General features: G+C 51.9%; 1 protein-coding gene across 1 annotated transcript; it reads left to right on the top strand.

Moving 5' to 3' along the window:
- Nucleotides 1-236: 236 nt before the first annotated feature.
- Nucleotides 237-11,787, top strand: Snx33 (sorting nexin 33). Its single transcript, XM_021172539.3, has 2 exons — nucleotides 237-3,292; nucleotides 9,717-11,787. The coding sequence occupies exons 1-2, from the start codon at nucleotides 1,822-1,824 to the stop codon at nucleotides 9,968-9,970; spliced, it is 1,725 nt and encodes a 574-aa protein (XP_021028198.1). The 5' UTR covers nucleotides 237-1,821; the 3' UTR covers nucleotides 9,971-11,787.
- Nucleotides 11,788-13,466: the final 1,679 nt, after the last annotated feature.

Here is a 13,466-nt window from a genome sequence, read left to right as displayed (position 1 = left end):
GTTAGCCCCTAGACAGATCGAAGCACGCGTGGCGGGAAAGGAGGTTGGGAAAAGGGAGTCCGCAGCTCTGCTCCCCTGCAGCCGAGGCGGTTCTCCTAGCCTTTATAGCTCCCTCCTTGCCACTGCGCTCCGCAAACTTTCGGAGTTTTCCTGCACTTGCGTCACGGAAAAGGCTGATGGATGACCAAGTCCAGGAGGCGAAGCTAGGCGGCGGCTGGCGAGCTCCCCCGCGCGGCGATCCAATCCGAGCGAGAAGCGGCTCTGGGCGCCGGCAACTGGGCTGCTGAAAGCTCGCAGCTCCCCGACTCCCGGGTCCATTTCCTGGATCCCGGCCACCGGGACTGAACCGGAGAGAGGGAGGGCGCCCGCCAGAAGGAAAGTGAGCGGAAGGCCGGCGGTGGCACCCTGGCCGCGGGAGGGCGGAGCTGTGCGGTCCCTGACCGGCCAGGACGCACGGAAGTGCGGTAGAGTTTGTTGAATTCCGTAGCCTGCTTTCCCTCCCTCATACCTCCCTCCCTCTCTCTCCACCCCTCACCTCCCCTACTGCTTTAGCCTCCTTCCTCGGAACGCCATCTCCTGGACTCCTCCCCCCTTCTCTTTTCTTTTTTCTTTTTCTTTTTAGTTTTTTGAAGGGAGGGTGAATGTTTGTTTTGGACTCGGCTTCCTGCTGGCAGCGCTGAAGGGCTGCGAGTGAGGGGCAAAGAGGCAAGAAGCTGGGGCACAGCTAGTCCCTCTCGGGTCGGATCCAGAGGGCATCGCGGAGAACGAACCTAGGGACGGACGGACAAACACCCGACCACGCCATCTGTTCGACAGAGCTCTATCTACTGACTGCTGTTGAGTGTTCGGGGGGCACATTAGGGGCGGGGGTGGTGATGGTGGAGGTTTCTCCTAGCGTTACTTCTGGACAGGGGTTCTGAGACTCTGATCCGGGTCAGCTTCGTACTCTGAAACTGCCGAGGAATTAGGCAAACAAAAGAGGCACTGAGAGAAAGAGTCCAGAAGTTCTTTGCGCTGCTTGTCGCGCCCCCCCCCTTGTTATCTGGGGGTGGGGGCTGGCCATTTGCAGGGCGGGAAGAGGGCGCCAGAGCGAGCGAGACGGGGTCGCACCCCCTGGGTCGAGTAGTTATCAGCCGGTTGTGCAAGCTTTGGCCCTTGTTTTCCTGGCCTGGCTCTTTTGGAGGCCGGACACATCCACCCTTGGAATTGGTTCAGGACTCTGCTGTTATTCTCTTTGCCCCTCTTGAATTTTCTGGATTCTTGAAGACGCGGTGGCCCGGGAGGAGAGAGGAAGGAGGAAGGAGCAGATCTCCAGAAGAATGTGAGAGCCTCCCAAAGCCGGAGCCAGTAAGAGCGGAGAGCCAGAGGAGGCAGAACCTTGCCTGCGTTCCCGGGACCGCGGTCTGAGGGTAAAACTCTTCAGTTGTACAACACTGTTTTAGTAGAAAGTGTGTGTCTCGTTCTGGTTCTAGCAGAGCTGCTCTCTTCAAGTCATTTGACTTTTCTGCTTGGTGTGTGAGGAGGGAGAGACTTGCTCCTTTTCAGGGGCTGCCAAGGGAGAGGAGAAAGACTGTGGCCATGACCAACCCCTCCCTGCTTACAGGCAGATACCCCAAGGCAGTTTCTGGACCATGGACACTTCTTTGACCAGAAGGCAGCTAGACAGCATCTGTGCATGCTGAGGCCCTGCCCAAAGGACTTGATAGGGCATACTAGATTTTGAGCTGCAAGTACATTTTTTTTTTTTGGACACCCCGTTGAACATCCTGAATCTGGGCAAGGCATTTTCCTTCCAGTCTTGACCTAACAGATAGCTGAGCCATGGCACTGAAAGGCCGAGCCCTCTATGATTTCCACAGTGAGAACAAGGAGGAAATCAGTATCCAGCAGGACGAAGAGCTGGTTATCTTCAGTGAGACCTCACTGGACGGCTGGCTGCAGGGACAGAACAGCCGTGGGGAGACAGGGCTCTTCCCTGCTTCTTATGTCGAGATTGTCCGTCCTGGCATCAGCACCAACCATGTGGACTATTCCAACAGCCCTGCAGGCTCCCTGGTCACCCAGGGGAGTTTGTATAGCAGCCCGAGTATGGCCAGTCCAGGCAGGAGTGGTGGGGGCAGCAGCTTCCTCTCAAACCCAGGAAGCTTCGAGGATGATGATGATGATGATTGGGATGACTGGGATGATGGATGCACAGTGGTAGAAGAGCCACTAGCTGGCAGTCTAGGTACCAATGGGCACCCTCCACTCAACCTCTCCTACCCGGGTGCCTACCCCAACCAGCATATGGCTTTCCGACCCAAGGCACCCCTGGAAAGGCAGGACAGTCTGGCGTCTGCCAAGCGGGGCAGTGTGGTAGGACGGAACCTCAATCGTTTCTCGTGCTTCGTACGCTCTGGAGTGGAGGCCTTCATCCTTGGTGATGTGCCCATGATGGCCAAGATTGCTGAGACGTACTCCATTGAGATGGGCCCACGTGGCCCTCAGTGGAAGGCCAACCCCCACCCATTTGCCTGCTCCATAGAGGACCCCACCAAACAGACCAAGTTCAAAGGCATCAAAAGTTACATCTCTTACAAGCTTACACCCACCCACGCAGGCTTGCCTGTTTACCGGCGCTACAAGCACTTTGATTGGCTGTACAACCGCCTTCTACACAAGTTCACAGTGATCTCAGTGCCCCACCTGCCTGAGAAGCAGGCCACAGGCCGCTTCGAAGAGGACTTCATCGAGAAGCGCAAGCGAAGGCTCATCCTCTGGATGGACCACATGACCAGCCACCCTGTGCTCTCCCAGTATGAGGGCTTCCAGCACTTCCTCAGCTGCCTGGATGACAAGCAGTGGAAGATGGGTAAGCGCCGGGCAGAGAAGGATGAGATGGTGGGCGCCAGTTTTCTGCTCACTTTCCAGATCCCCACAGAGCACCAGGATCTGCAGGATGTAGAGGACCGCGTGGATACATTCAAGGCTTTCAGTAAGAAGATGGATGACAGCGTCCTACAGCTTAGCAACGTGGCGGCGGAGCTGGTGCGGAAACATGTGGGGGGGTTCCGCAAGGAATTCCAGAAGCTAGGAAGTGCCTTCCAGGCCATTAGCCATGCCTTCCAGATGGACCCTCCCTTTAGGTCTGAGGCTCTCAACAATGCCATTTCTCACACTGGCCGGACCTATGAAACCGTTGGCGAAATGTTTGCAGAACAGCCCAAGCACGACCTCTTCCAAATGCTTGACACACTGTCTCTCTACCAGGGCCTACTCTCCAACTTCCCTGACATTATCCACCTGCAAAAAGGTAAGCCCTGCATGAGTGTCCTGGTCCCTGGGAATATGGGAGAGCCTGGACTATGAACAGCTCATCACACTTTCCTGTCTCCATCTCCTTCGCTGCTCAACAAGTGTGTTAAGATGGTTCTCTGCAGAGTGCTGTTGTAGGCAGAGAGATAGCATGGACAGCTTTGGTCTTTGTTCTCACTGAGCTCTGTGTATGCCTCTTATCCATTCCAGATTTTCATTTGTTTTCTTTCTTTTCCATGTCTTACTTACCCCATCATGCATGGAACCCCAAGGTATTACTGAGTTCTGGGAACGCAGACTCCCTCTTGTGTGCTAGCCACTATCACTGCACTATCTGTTAGCCACTATCTGCCCTCATTTTGGCAGACGAAGACGTCTATCCACAGGAGAGTGGTTGCACACAAGTCTGTGGCTCAGTCGGCACTATCCCTTCCTCCCTCCAACTCCCCAAGGACACAGTCATATTGGCAGCTTCCCAGGCCCATCACGTTTTCAGTTCTCATGGTCCCCGGTATGGGGGAGGGACAGGATGAGCCCCTGCCTGTTGCTGCTGGAACTGCTAAGGAACTGCCAGTGAAGTGACTCATCCTGGGTCACATGGGGCACTCAGCTGGGCAGGGGGTGGGGATACAGCCAGGGGTCCCAGGGCTCTGTTCACATGGGCCAATCTATCTCCTGCTTCCCAAGCTGGGCTTCTCTTGCGTAAGGATCTAGCCAGGGGTTGAGTCCTGGGACTTAGGGAAGGCAGATGACAAGACAGAGGTGTGGTCCTCCCTGGGGCTAGTAACTCAGGAAGAATATATGCAGGGCATGAGGTCAGGGAGTTTTGCTCTGGGCAGCCCTCTGACTCTAGTATAGGGAACAGCAAATAAGTTACCCCCACACCTAGGCCCCTGACCTAGTTAGGAAGGTGGCTGTCAGGGCTTCTCTAGCTTCCAGGCCACTTTCCCCTTCACCTCTTCTGTTTGCTCAATTCTCTCATCTCCGCCTACCTTTCTCCTTTCAGCCTCAGGATTTCAAAACCTGAGTTCTAGCCCAGCTTTGCCTCCGGTTTGCCTTGTGTCCCTGGTTGGGAAGAGCCTTTGCCTTCCTAGACTTTCATTTCTTAGGCCTTTGAGGTAGAGGCTTCCGGGGAAGGCCTGCCCTGTGCCTCAGGCTGGTCCCATAGATCTGGCTTTGCACTCGAGGCACAGGAGATAACTGGTAGCGGGGGCACAGCCTGGCAGGGCTGGTGCCTCCCTGTGCGGAAGTAGAGCCACACACTGTGCTGGGCCTGGGAGAGCTGGTTCAACCAGCTCCTCGGATGGCATGTTATTGTGTGGGCAGCAAGAGGCTGGGCACACTGATTAAACAGCTGCCCAAACTCAGGGGCTAGAAACTCTCACTTAGGGCAGAGTTGGGGCAAGAGGGCAACCACACATCCACACACTCAGTGCTCCCAGGCTCTAATCAAAGGAGAAGGGAGTAAAGCCATATTGTCCTTTTTACCTCAGATAGGTAGGAAGGCAGGAGAGATCATGTCTCTGTCTCTACTTGAGATGTTTCTTAGAGTCAGGGCAGACGCTGCCTGCCTTCACTTCCCTGGATCAGCCTCCTGCAGTGCTAGCCCTGCTTACTCTAGCTTCTGAGCTCTGTCCTGAGTATGGTGTGAGTGCCAGAGAGGAGCTTGGAGGAGAACTGGGCAAGCTTCGGAAACTGCAGCTTGAGAGCATCCCGAGCTAGCCTTGTGGATAGAGGCTGTCCTCAGAGAAAGGAACAGGACATTTGGCAGCAGGCCCTGGAATTCTGTCTATCCCATCTAGACATTTGAACAAATGGTGAACAGGAGAGGGAACAGTTAGGGGAGGCCCAGGCTGGGAAGTCTGGAAACCAGCCTGAAGGGACCTTCTTGAAGGGACCTCTCAGATGAGGTGACCTTGGTGAGTTTCTCCCTAAGACACCATGTTGATGTGACATGGAATCTGACTGGAGCTGAGCTCAGCTCACCAGCCTGTTCTGCCCACGTGGGCATTTGTGGGAAAGAAAAGCTTTGTAATAGCTTTTCTTGTCACAATCTTGTCACAAAAGGGGGTGTAGTGACTGCCCAGAGCTAATCAGGACTCAGAGTCCTCTCTGAGAGCCAGCAAGGTCAGAGATCAATCCCAAGCCCCTACTACTAAGTCACTGGTATGGTCCCCTCAGTTTCACAGATAAGCAGCATTGAGGGGATTTGATAGCAGAGAAGATACAAAGGCCCGGTATGTTGGAATCTACTGCATCAGGAAGATGGAGGACGGAACCTCCCAAGAGCTGGACAGTTGGAGTTGATGATACGGAGGGGAAAGGGGGAAGGAAGGAGGCTCGGGCTGAATACTCCAGCATCATCTCAGTTTCTGTGCTTTGTGTGCCCAAGAAAGGCCTGGGAGTACACAGTATCCTCAAGGGACCACGGAGCTCATAGCCTATCTGAAGGAGGGTGGTCCTGACTAGGGGACAGATAGGTCTTTCCTTACGTAATCCTTTCTTCACCTAAACAGCAGCTGCTGCCCTTTCCCTCCTCTTCCTCCTCCTCTTCTTCTTCCTCCTCTTCCTCTTCCTTCTCCTTTCTCCTCTCTTAGCTTTGTTCTTAATTATATGTAATGGTATGACACCATGGCACATACATTCCTACACCTACCTGAACATGACTGCACACATATATGCATACATCCATATATACATACACACATACATGGAGGCATTTTGCATACCAAAGCATAAAGCATTCTGAGTCCTAGTCTACGGCAGGTGCAAGGATTGGCACTTCGTGTGCATATTCAATTAAACCTCAGTTCCTATAGAGCTGGTGCCGTTATTGTCCCATTTTACAGATGTAGAAACTCTTAAGGCGCTTTGTTGTTATGAGCACTTTACAGCAGCATCACATCTAATACTGTCTGGGGACAGCCCAGCCTGAGTAATAGTTTTCTGGAGGTGTAAGATCTGGTGCTAGGACTCAGACCTCCTGCCCCCAAATTTAGAGTAGGTAGTTTTAAGTTGGGGGGGGGGAGGCTAGCAAAAATGCCTGGGACCCTGGGCTCTGCAGCTAAGAGTCTCCAAGCCCTAACTCCTTATCCCTGAGATCTAATGTGCCAAGCCAGGAGGCAACCCTGGGGGGGATCTCACATTGAGTCCTAAGTGGACCGGAGAAGTGTTCTTGACACATGTAACACCATCCTGCTCAAGTGGGACTCCTTAGCTTTTATTGGTCTTGACCCAGAATTAAGTCACCAGGTGATGACTTAATTAAATGATGGTATCTTAGTTACTTTTCTATATTTATTGGGGCTCACAATTTCAAAGGGTAAGAGTTCATGATCACTATGGTGAGGAGCATGGCAGTAGGCAGGGATGCTGCTGGAGCAGTAGCTGAGAGCTCACATCTCATCTATTAGGTATGGGTCGGGGCAGGGGGGAGAATTGGAAATGGCATAGACTTTCAAAACTTCAAAGCCCACCCACATGTCACACTTCCTGCAATGAGGACACACCTCCTAATCCTTCCCAAACAGTTCCATCAACTGGAGATGAGGCCTAGGAGCCTATGAGTACCATTCTCATTCAAACCACCACAGATGGAGAGCAGGCTGGGGGCCTCTGCCTCTCCTTGCCACTTCTGAAGCCTTTGCCCCAAGTCCTGCCTGTCTCTGGATACCTAGTGATTTCAGTAGGCTCTTTTTTGCCACTTGAGTCACTATCTCATCAACAAAAGTGGCTTTAATCATCCTTTAAGGTCATGGGCATGAAAATATTTCTAAAAAAAAAATTTAACTTATTGTATGTGTATGAGTGTTTTGCCTGCATATATATGTCTCTGTACCATATAGATACTTGATACCTGTGGAGGTCAGAAGAGAGCATTTAATCCTTTGAGACTGGAATTACATATAGTTGGGAACTGCCATATGGATGCTGGGAATGAATCCCAGGTCCTCTGGAAGAACAGTCAGCCTCTTAACCACTGAGCCATCTCTCCAGCCCCAAGAAAATCTTTCTTTGAGTGTTGATCTACCAGCACTGCTCCCAGACTCAACCAGTGGGATTCAGGCTTCTTCTGGGTCTCTGCTTCAGGTAGACTCTGTTTGCTGACGCTTAACTTTCTTGGTCTTGATCTTTTATTTCTTATGGTCCTTCCTACCCATGACCTTCTTGGAGCCTTGTGTCCACTGTCTAAAGGCCTTACATAGAGTTTTTGTAGCGATTCTGTCCATCCCCCAGATGTGGAGGGCCAAGCACCCGCCATTCATGGGAAGGGGGTTGGGAACCCCTAAACAAGTCCCCTCAGGATCTTAGTTTCTTCTTCTTCCCCTTCCTCCTCTTATTCCTCCTCCTCTTCTTCCTCGTCCTCTTCACCTCTCCTAAAGATTTATTTATTTATTTATTGCATATGAATACACCGTCACTATCTTCAGACACACCAGAAAAAGGCATCAGATTTGATTACAGATGGTGGTGAGCCACCATGTGGTTGCTGGGAGTTGAACTCAGGACCTCTGGAAGAACAGTCAGTGCTCTTAACCACTGTGCAGTCTCTCCAGCACCCCCCCCTTAGTTTCTTCTTAAAATAGTCATCATGATGGGACTGAACAGCTGCCCCTGAGGATCTCTCCAGGTCTCCAGTCTCTTCCCGTGTTCCCTCCTGTGCCCAGGATTGGACCATCAGCATGGAGCAGGAGGCAGGTGGTAACTGTCAGAAGGTGTCTGAGGCCTGAGTGACGTGAAAGCTGGGGGTTACAGATTTGGGGTACTATGGAAGTATCTCTCTCCAAACTTAAGGTATTAGCCCTGCTCTTGCTGACTAGTAAAGATGGCGTCTCTGATAAAGGCATCTGGAGTTATTTCCAGCATGCAGAGCACTGGCAGATTGGAAATGCCTTGTAAGTACATTTGAACATTTCTGGCAATTTGAGTAAGTATTAAGAGAGGACTGCATAGAAGAAGTAGCGTGGGCCAGGGTATACTTGGTATACCATGTGGAAGAAGTAGCGTGGGCTGGGGATGCATCTTATTTAGTGGAGTACTTGCAGAATGTGTGTAAGACCCTGGGTTCAATCTTTAGTGTCCATAAAAAAAAGTATAGGAACACACGTTTGAGATCAGCTTGGTCTACATGAAATCCTGTCTCAAAAAGAAACCAAAAAACAAATTAAAACCAAAGAAAGACTAGGGGGAGATGACTCAACAGTTAAGAACACTGGCGGCTCTACCAGAGGACCTGGATACAGCTCCCAGCACCCATGTCAGGTGGCTCACAACTGCCTGTGACTCCTGGGGTCTAGAGGGATCCAATGTCTCTGGCCTGCACTGGCACTCTCGTGCACATATCCTCCTGTGTAACATACAAAAATGAAGTAAATCTTAAAACAACTAACAAAAGGAGGATGGGGGCTCCCTTTTGTCCTTTGAAGAGTGTGTGCCAGGCATGGACACACTGCCTTGTCTTCTTAGGACTGGCTTAAAGGCAATTCAAAGCCGAAATCATTAACTGTAGATTCGTTCCAATTCTCCCGGATTAAGCCCCCTGCCCAGGTTTATCCTTTCCATTACCATCTGTCACTTATTTATCTCTACAGTCTCTGCCTCTGTTGGGGCAGGAGTAAGGAGTGGGGAGCTATTGTATGTAAGGGAGACATACCAGGTGGCCTTTTGAAGTGTTCTTTTAGAACCAGCAGTATGACAACAGGCCAGAGACAGGTGTGTTGGGAGGCAGTCTGCCTGGGGCACTGAGGAGAATTCGGAGTGGAAGTGGAACCTGATCCAGGCCCTGAATTATGGATAGGGATCCAGCAGGCATGGGTAAGATAGGAAAGAACTGGGCGGGTTGGATGGACATGGTGTCATTGTGGAAGTGACATGTACAAGAGCCAACTCCCAGAGGCCTCTTAGGCAGAGTACCGGGTGTGAACTGTCATGTGCAGTCAGTGAAGAGCCAGGCACAGCATCTAGCTTAGGAAATATCTTTGGATACTGTGAAATAGACACTCAAGTCAGGGAGATGTCACTGTCATAGCAACTCAGGGATGAGTCATTTCAGCAGACGTGTCTACATCTGCCTGGGCCAGACCTTATAAGAACTGGGGAACACAGAGGAACATGGAAGTCCTTGAACTCACCCAGCTCACAACTCAGGGACCACCAGCCAGAGTGTGAGAACTAAGAAAGCCTCAGAGGTTCTAGGGAACAGGGAAGGCTTTTTTGGAAGATTGTTACCAAGGCTAAATAAAATATGAGACCGTGAGACCTGTGATGTTCTGACAGAGCCAGCCAGGTGGCTTCATGGGTGAAGTCCTTCTTAATGGAGGCATTACGCCTGTCATTCACCCTGTGGGACTAGAGGGATATACAGAGAGTGAACAAGGGAGATCCAAGCCCTGACCTGTCTGTCCTGTGCTCTGTCCTGCCAGGTGCCTTTGCCAAGGTGAAGGAAAGCCAGCGCATGAGTGATGAGGGCCGAATGGCTCAGGAAGAGGCAGATGGCATTCGCAGGCGCTGCCGTGTGGTAGGCTTCGCCCTGCAGGCCGAGATGAACCATTTCCACCAGCGCCGTGAGCTCGATTTTAAGCATATGATGCAAAGCTACCTGCGCCAGCAGATTCTTTTCTACCAGCGGGTAGGCCAGCAGCTGGAGAAGACCCTCCACATGTATGACCACCTCTGACAGACTCTGACCAGCTCTGCAGGGTCTCTTCCCACCTGTCCATCCCACTCCTGTCCTTAGCAGTGGCTCTGGTGCCCAGGGCGGGTGAGGTGAGTGGCCTGTTCTTTCTAGGAGAAGACAAGGGACTTTTGAGAAGTCCTGGTATCCCTGGAATACTTTCCCCTGACTTTAGAGATAGATGAATGGCAGTAGCCCTCTGAGCCAAAGCCTGGGCTGCTGGTCAGTCCCTAGAGATCAAGCTTCTCTTGAGCCTGTAGTGCACACTCATCTGGTCACCACACCCTGTTCATTCCGTGGACTCCATTGACTGCTGTGGCCTTGGCTGAGACATGGGTGACCAAGGCTAGAACTTGTCTGTCCTGGAAGAGCCACTTCTCAAGACAATAGACTTAGCAGACAATGCAGAATGAGAAGTGACACTTAAAGATTCCTGGAAACTCCTCAGAGGACCACAGAACTCTGCTGGTTAGGGGGACACTTCACGGAGTAGGTGACATTCCGGCAGTATCTTGAAGAATAACAAGGACCTGCAAAAGACAGTAAATGGAGTGAAGGACATTTTGGGCAGAAGAGCGATGTGGTCCCTCCTCTTACCATTCCCAAAGCAAGTTTGGTGTCCTCTCTGTGGGTTGTTTTCTGTATGACAGAGGGGAGGGACCATCCCTGCTCGGTGATCTCTGGCTTTCCCTGTCCTACCCATGCCTCTGCAGGAGGGACTGCAGGCCAACTCCCTCCTATAGGCCTTGGATTCCTCAATGCCTTGGTTGAGGGACACCTCCCTCCCCCACTTTTCCTTGATTAGGGGACCATGCAAAAACTTTCCCTTCTGGTGCTCAATCCAGGGAGCACTGGGCCCTGGTGGTGCCTTTCTGGAGGGGAACTCTCAAAAGTTCCCAGCGTAACTCCCCATTCTCCTAGCAGGTCCAGGCACCTTTGTTTCTGTGTCTTGGTCTTCTCAAATTACTCTTGTTGCACAGTGGGAAGGAAATCTGACAGAAATCCCAAAAGCTGGGATCTCTCGACCCCCATGTGTGGCCAGACTCACTGGTCGGTTTGTGCAGTCACCCACCTATGTTTACATCCTCCAGGAATTGCTGCCCTGTAACCCTCAGGCCTGGGTGTGGCCCAGCAGCTGGTTGTTGGGAAGTGACCCTGCCCCCCTTGCCTCCCTGGGAAGCCATGTTCTGCTCCTGGGTCCTGCTGCTTGACTCTTTTTCTTGATAAACCTTTTCCAGTTAACTAGTGTAACAGAAGCTCAGCTTCTTCTTTCTGAATCCTGGAAGCAGTGAGATTGGTGGGGGTGGGGGGGCTGACAGAACCCAGACTGCCCCACTGGACTAGATTCAGTGATCTTAGTGGGTCTAAAACTTAATTCGTAACTTAAAAACACAGGAACAGGCTATGCTGGTGAGAGGCCGTAGAGGACCCTACCCCCACAGCTGATGACATGGCTTCTTCCAACCAGGACCTCGTCCTCCTCCTCATTTGCCTATGCCTCAGTGTGTGTGTTTGCGTGTGTGTTCATGTATGTGTGTGTATGAACTTGGGGGAGGTGCTCACGGAGGCCAGAGGCCAAAGCTGGGTGTTTCCACTTGCTTTCTGCCTAATATTTTGAGTTCTCGTTTGTCTGGAACTTACTAATTGGGCTAGGCTGGCTGACCAGTGAACACTAGGGATCCTGTTGTCTCTGCCTCCCCAGTGCTGGGATTACAGCAGGTGAGCAGTATATCATGTAGTCTTGGCTAGCCTGAAAGTCAGAGATCTGCCTGCCTCTGCCTTCTAGTTCTGTGATTAAAGACACGTGCAGTCATGCCTAAGATCTGACTTTTTACTTTTGTAGATGGTAGGGATTTGAACTCAGATCCTCATGCTAGTGCTGCAAGCACTTTATTGACTGAGCCATAATGGCGGCCCTTGCCCATCTCCAAGTGGGTAAAGTCATGTGCAGGGGTGCTGAGGGCTGAAGAAGAGGATGTGCCCAGCATAGTCTCGGGTGATGCCTGTCCTAGGGAGCTGACCCTGGAAAGTTCCAGCCTAGCACGGGGGAGGCAGAGACTTGGTCAGTCTTGGGAGCCCAGCCCTACAGTGGCTCCCATTTTAGAACTTAAAAGAAGACTCACCTCTGTGCCCACGGGAGTGCCCCGATGACTAGGCATAATCCTTTCACAGATGGAAAAAACACAAAACCAAACCAGTCCTCTTTCGGAGGCAGTGGGGCTCAAGGTGGGGTTTTCGAGGGTCAGGCTCACCAGGAAGGGGTTTGGTCAGGTCTGAGTCCCAGGAGCTCATGGCAAGGGGTGAGGAATGGGCCTTGTTTAGTCCGTGGTGTCCTCACAGGAACTTTTGGAATGGAGCCCCTTGGCTCTAGGTCAAAATTAGGTCAGATTTGGGACTTTCTGAGGAATTTTCCCCTCCCTGCCTGCCTTCATTTTCCTACTGTTAAAGGAACTGAGGTCTCATCTGTAACCCCATCTCTGCTTTGACCTCCATGTAGTTTTCTGTAAAGAAGGCTCTGAGGTGGGTGTGGGTAAGGCTCCTTCCTGAGGCCTCTGGAATGTTCCTCCTAACCTGTGGTGCCTGGAAAGCCCCCTGCTAATACTTCCTGCCCTAAGGAATGCCCTTGTCCTCCTGTTTCCCTCTGCTGAGAAGGAACCATCTCCCATGCCTGTAATCATGACAGTGGGGTCCCAAAAGGGCTTGGCCCTAGGAGGAGAATCTGAAAGAATCTGAAGGCTAGACGCCAGGCATAGTGGCTCACACCTTTAATCCCAGCACTTTGGAGGTAGAGGTAGACGAATCTCTGTGAGGCCAGCCTGGTCTATATAGAGAGACACACGTAAGAAAGAGAAAGTAAAGGCTAGAGATAGACCAGACCTGCTTCAGGTAACACCAAGGCCTCTGGCTGGTAGCAGGTGTATGGCAATGTCATAATCCCCTCCTTGTCTCTGGTTTCTCTCTGTGCACTGGAGGAATTTGTGATCATTCTGAGCTGGACAGAGTGTCCCCCAGCAGGAGACTGAGGGAGCATGGGGGGTTGGGGGGAGAGGATGCTGTGGTGACAGGGCTTGTTGGCCTTAGTCACATGCCAGGCAGATGTTCCAGACTGAACTGGGCCCAGCTGCCTCTAGTTTCCTCTCACTTTGCTCTGAGAGGGCTGCAAAACAAGGCCTCCCTTTCTGTCCTGAGCAGCTACCAGGACCTGGGATGGGGGTTGGGATCCATGGGTTCCCCCCAATCTTGGCCCAGCCCTGGAAAAGGAGTCTGTTTTGTGCTTATGTCAAGATGGGGGGATGGGGGGATGAAGGCAGACCTGAGAGCCTGCATTCTGCCCCCTTTAGGATACAGGAGAGCTGTGCATCTCTGTGCCATGGCTGTGTCACTGCGGCCTCAGACACAGTCCTTGGTTGTAGATGTGATGCCACAAACAGACACAAATGCACACACCCATATGCTTTGCCCAAAGGCTACATGTGACCATTCACACACATGTGCTCTT

The sequence above is a fragment of the Mus caroli genome, unplaced genomic scaffold (genome assembly GCF_978045245.1).
Source record: "Mus caroli unplaced genomic scaffold, Mus_caroli_1 scaffold_11, whole genome shotgun sequence".
NCBI lineage: Eukaryota > Metazoa > Chordata > Mammalia > Rodentia > Muridae > Mus > Mus caroli.
The sequence above is the reverse complement of the archived record's forward strand: the minus strand, read 5'-3'. Positions and strand labels throughout refer to the sequence as shown.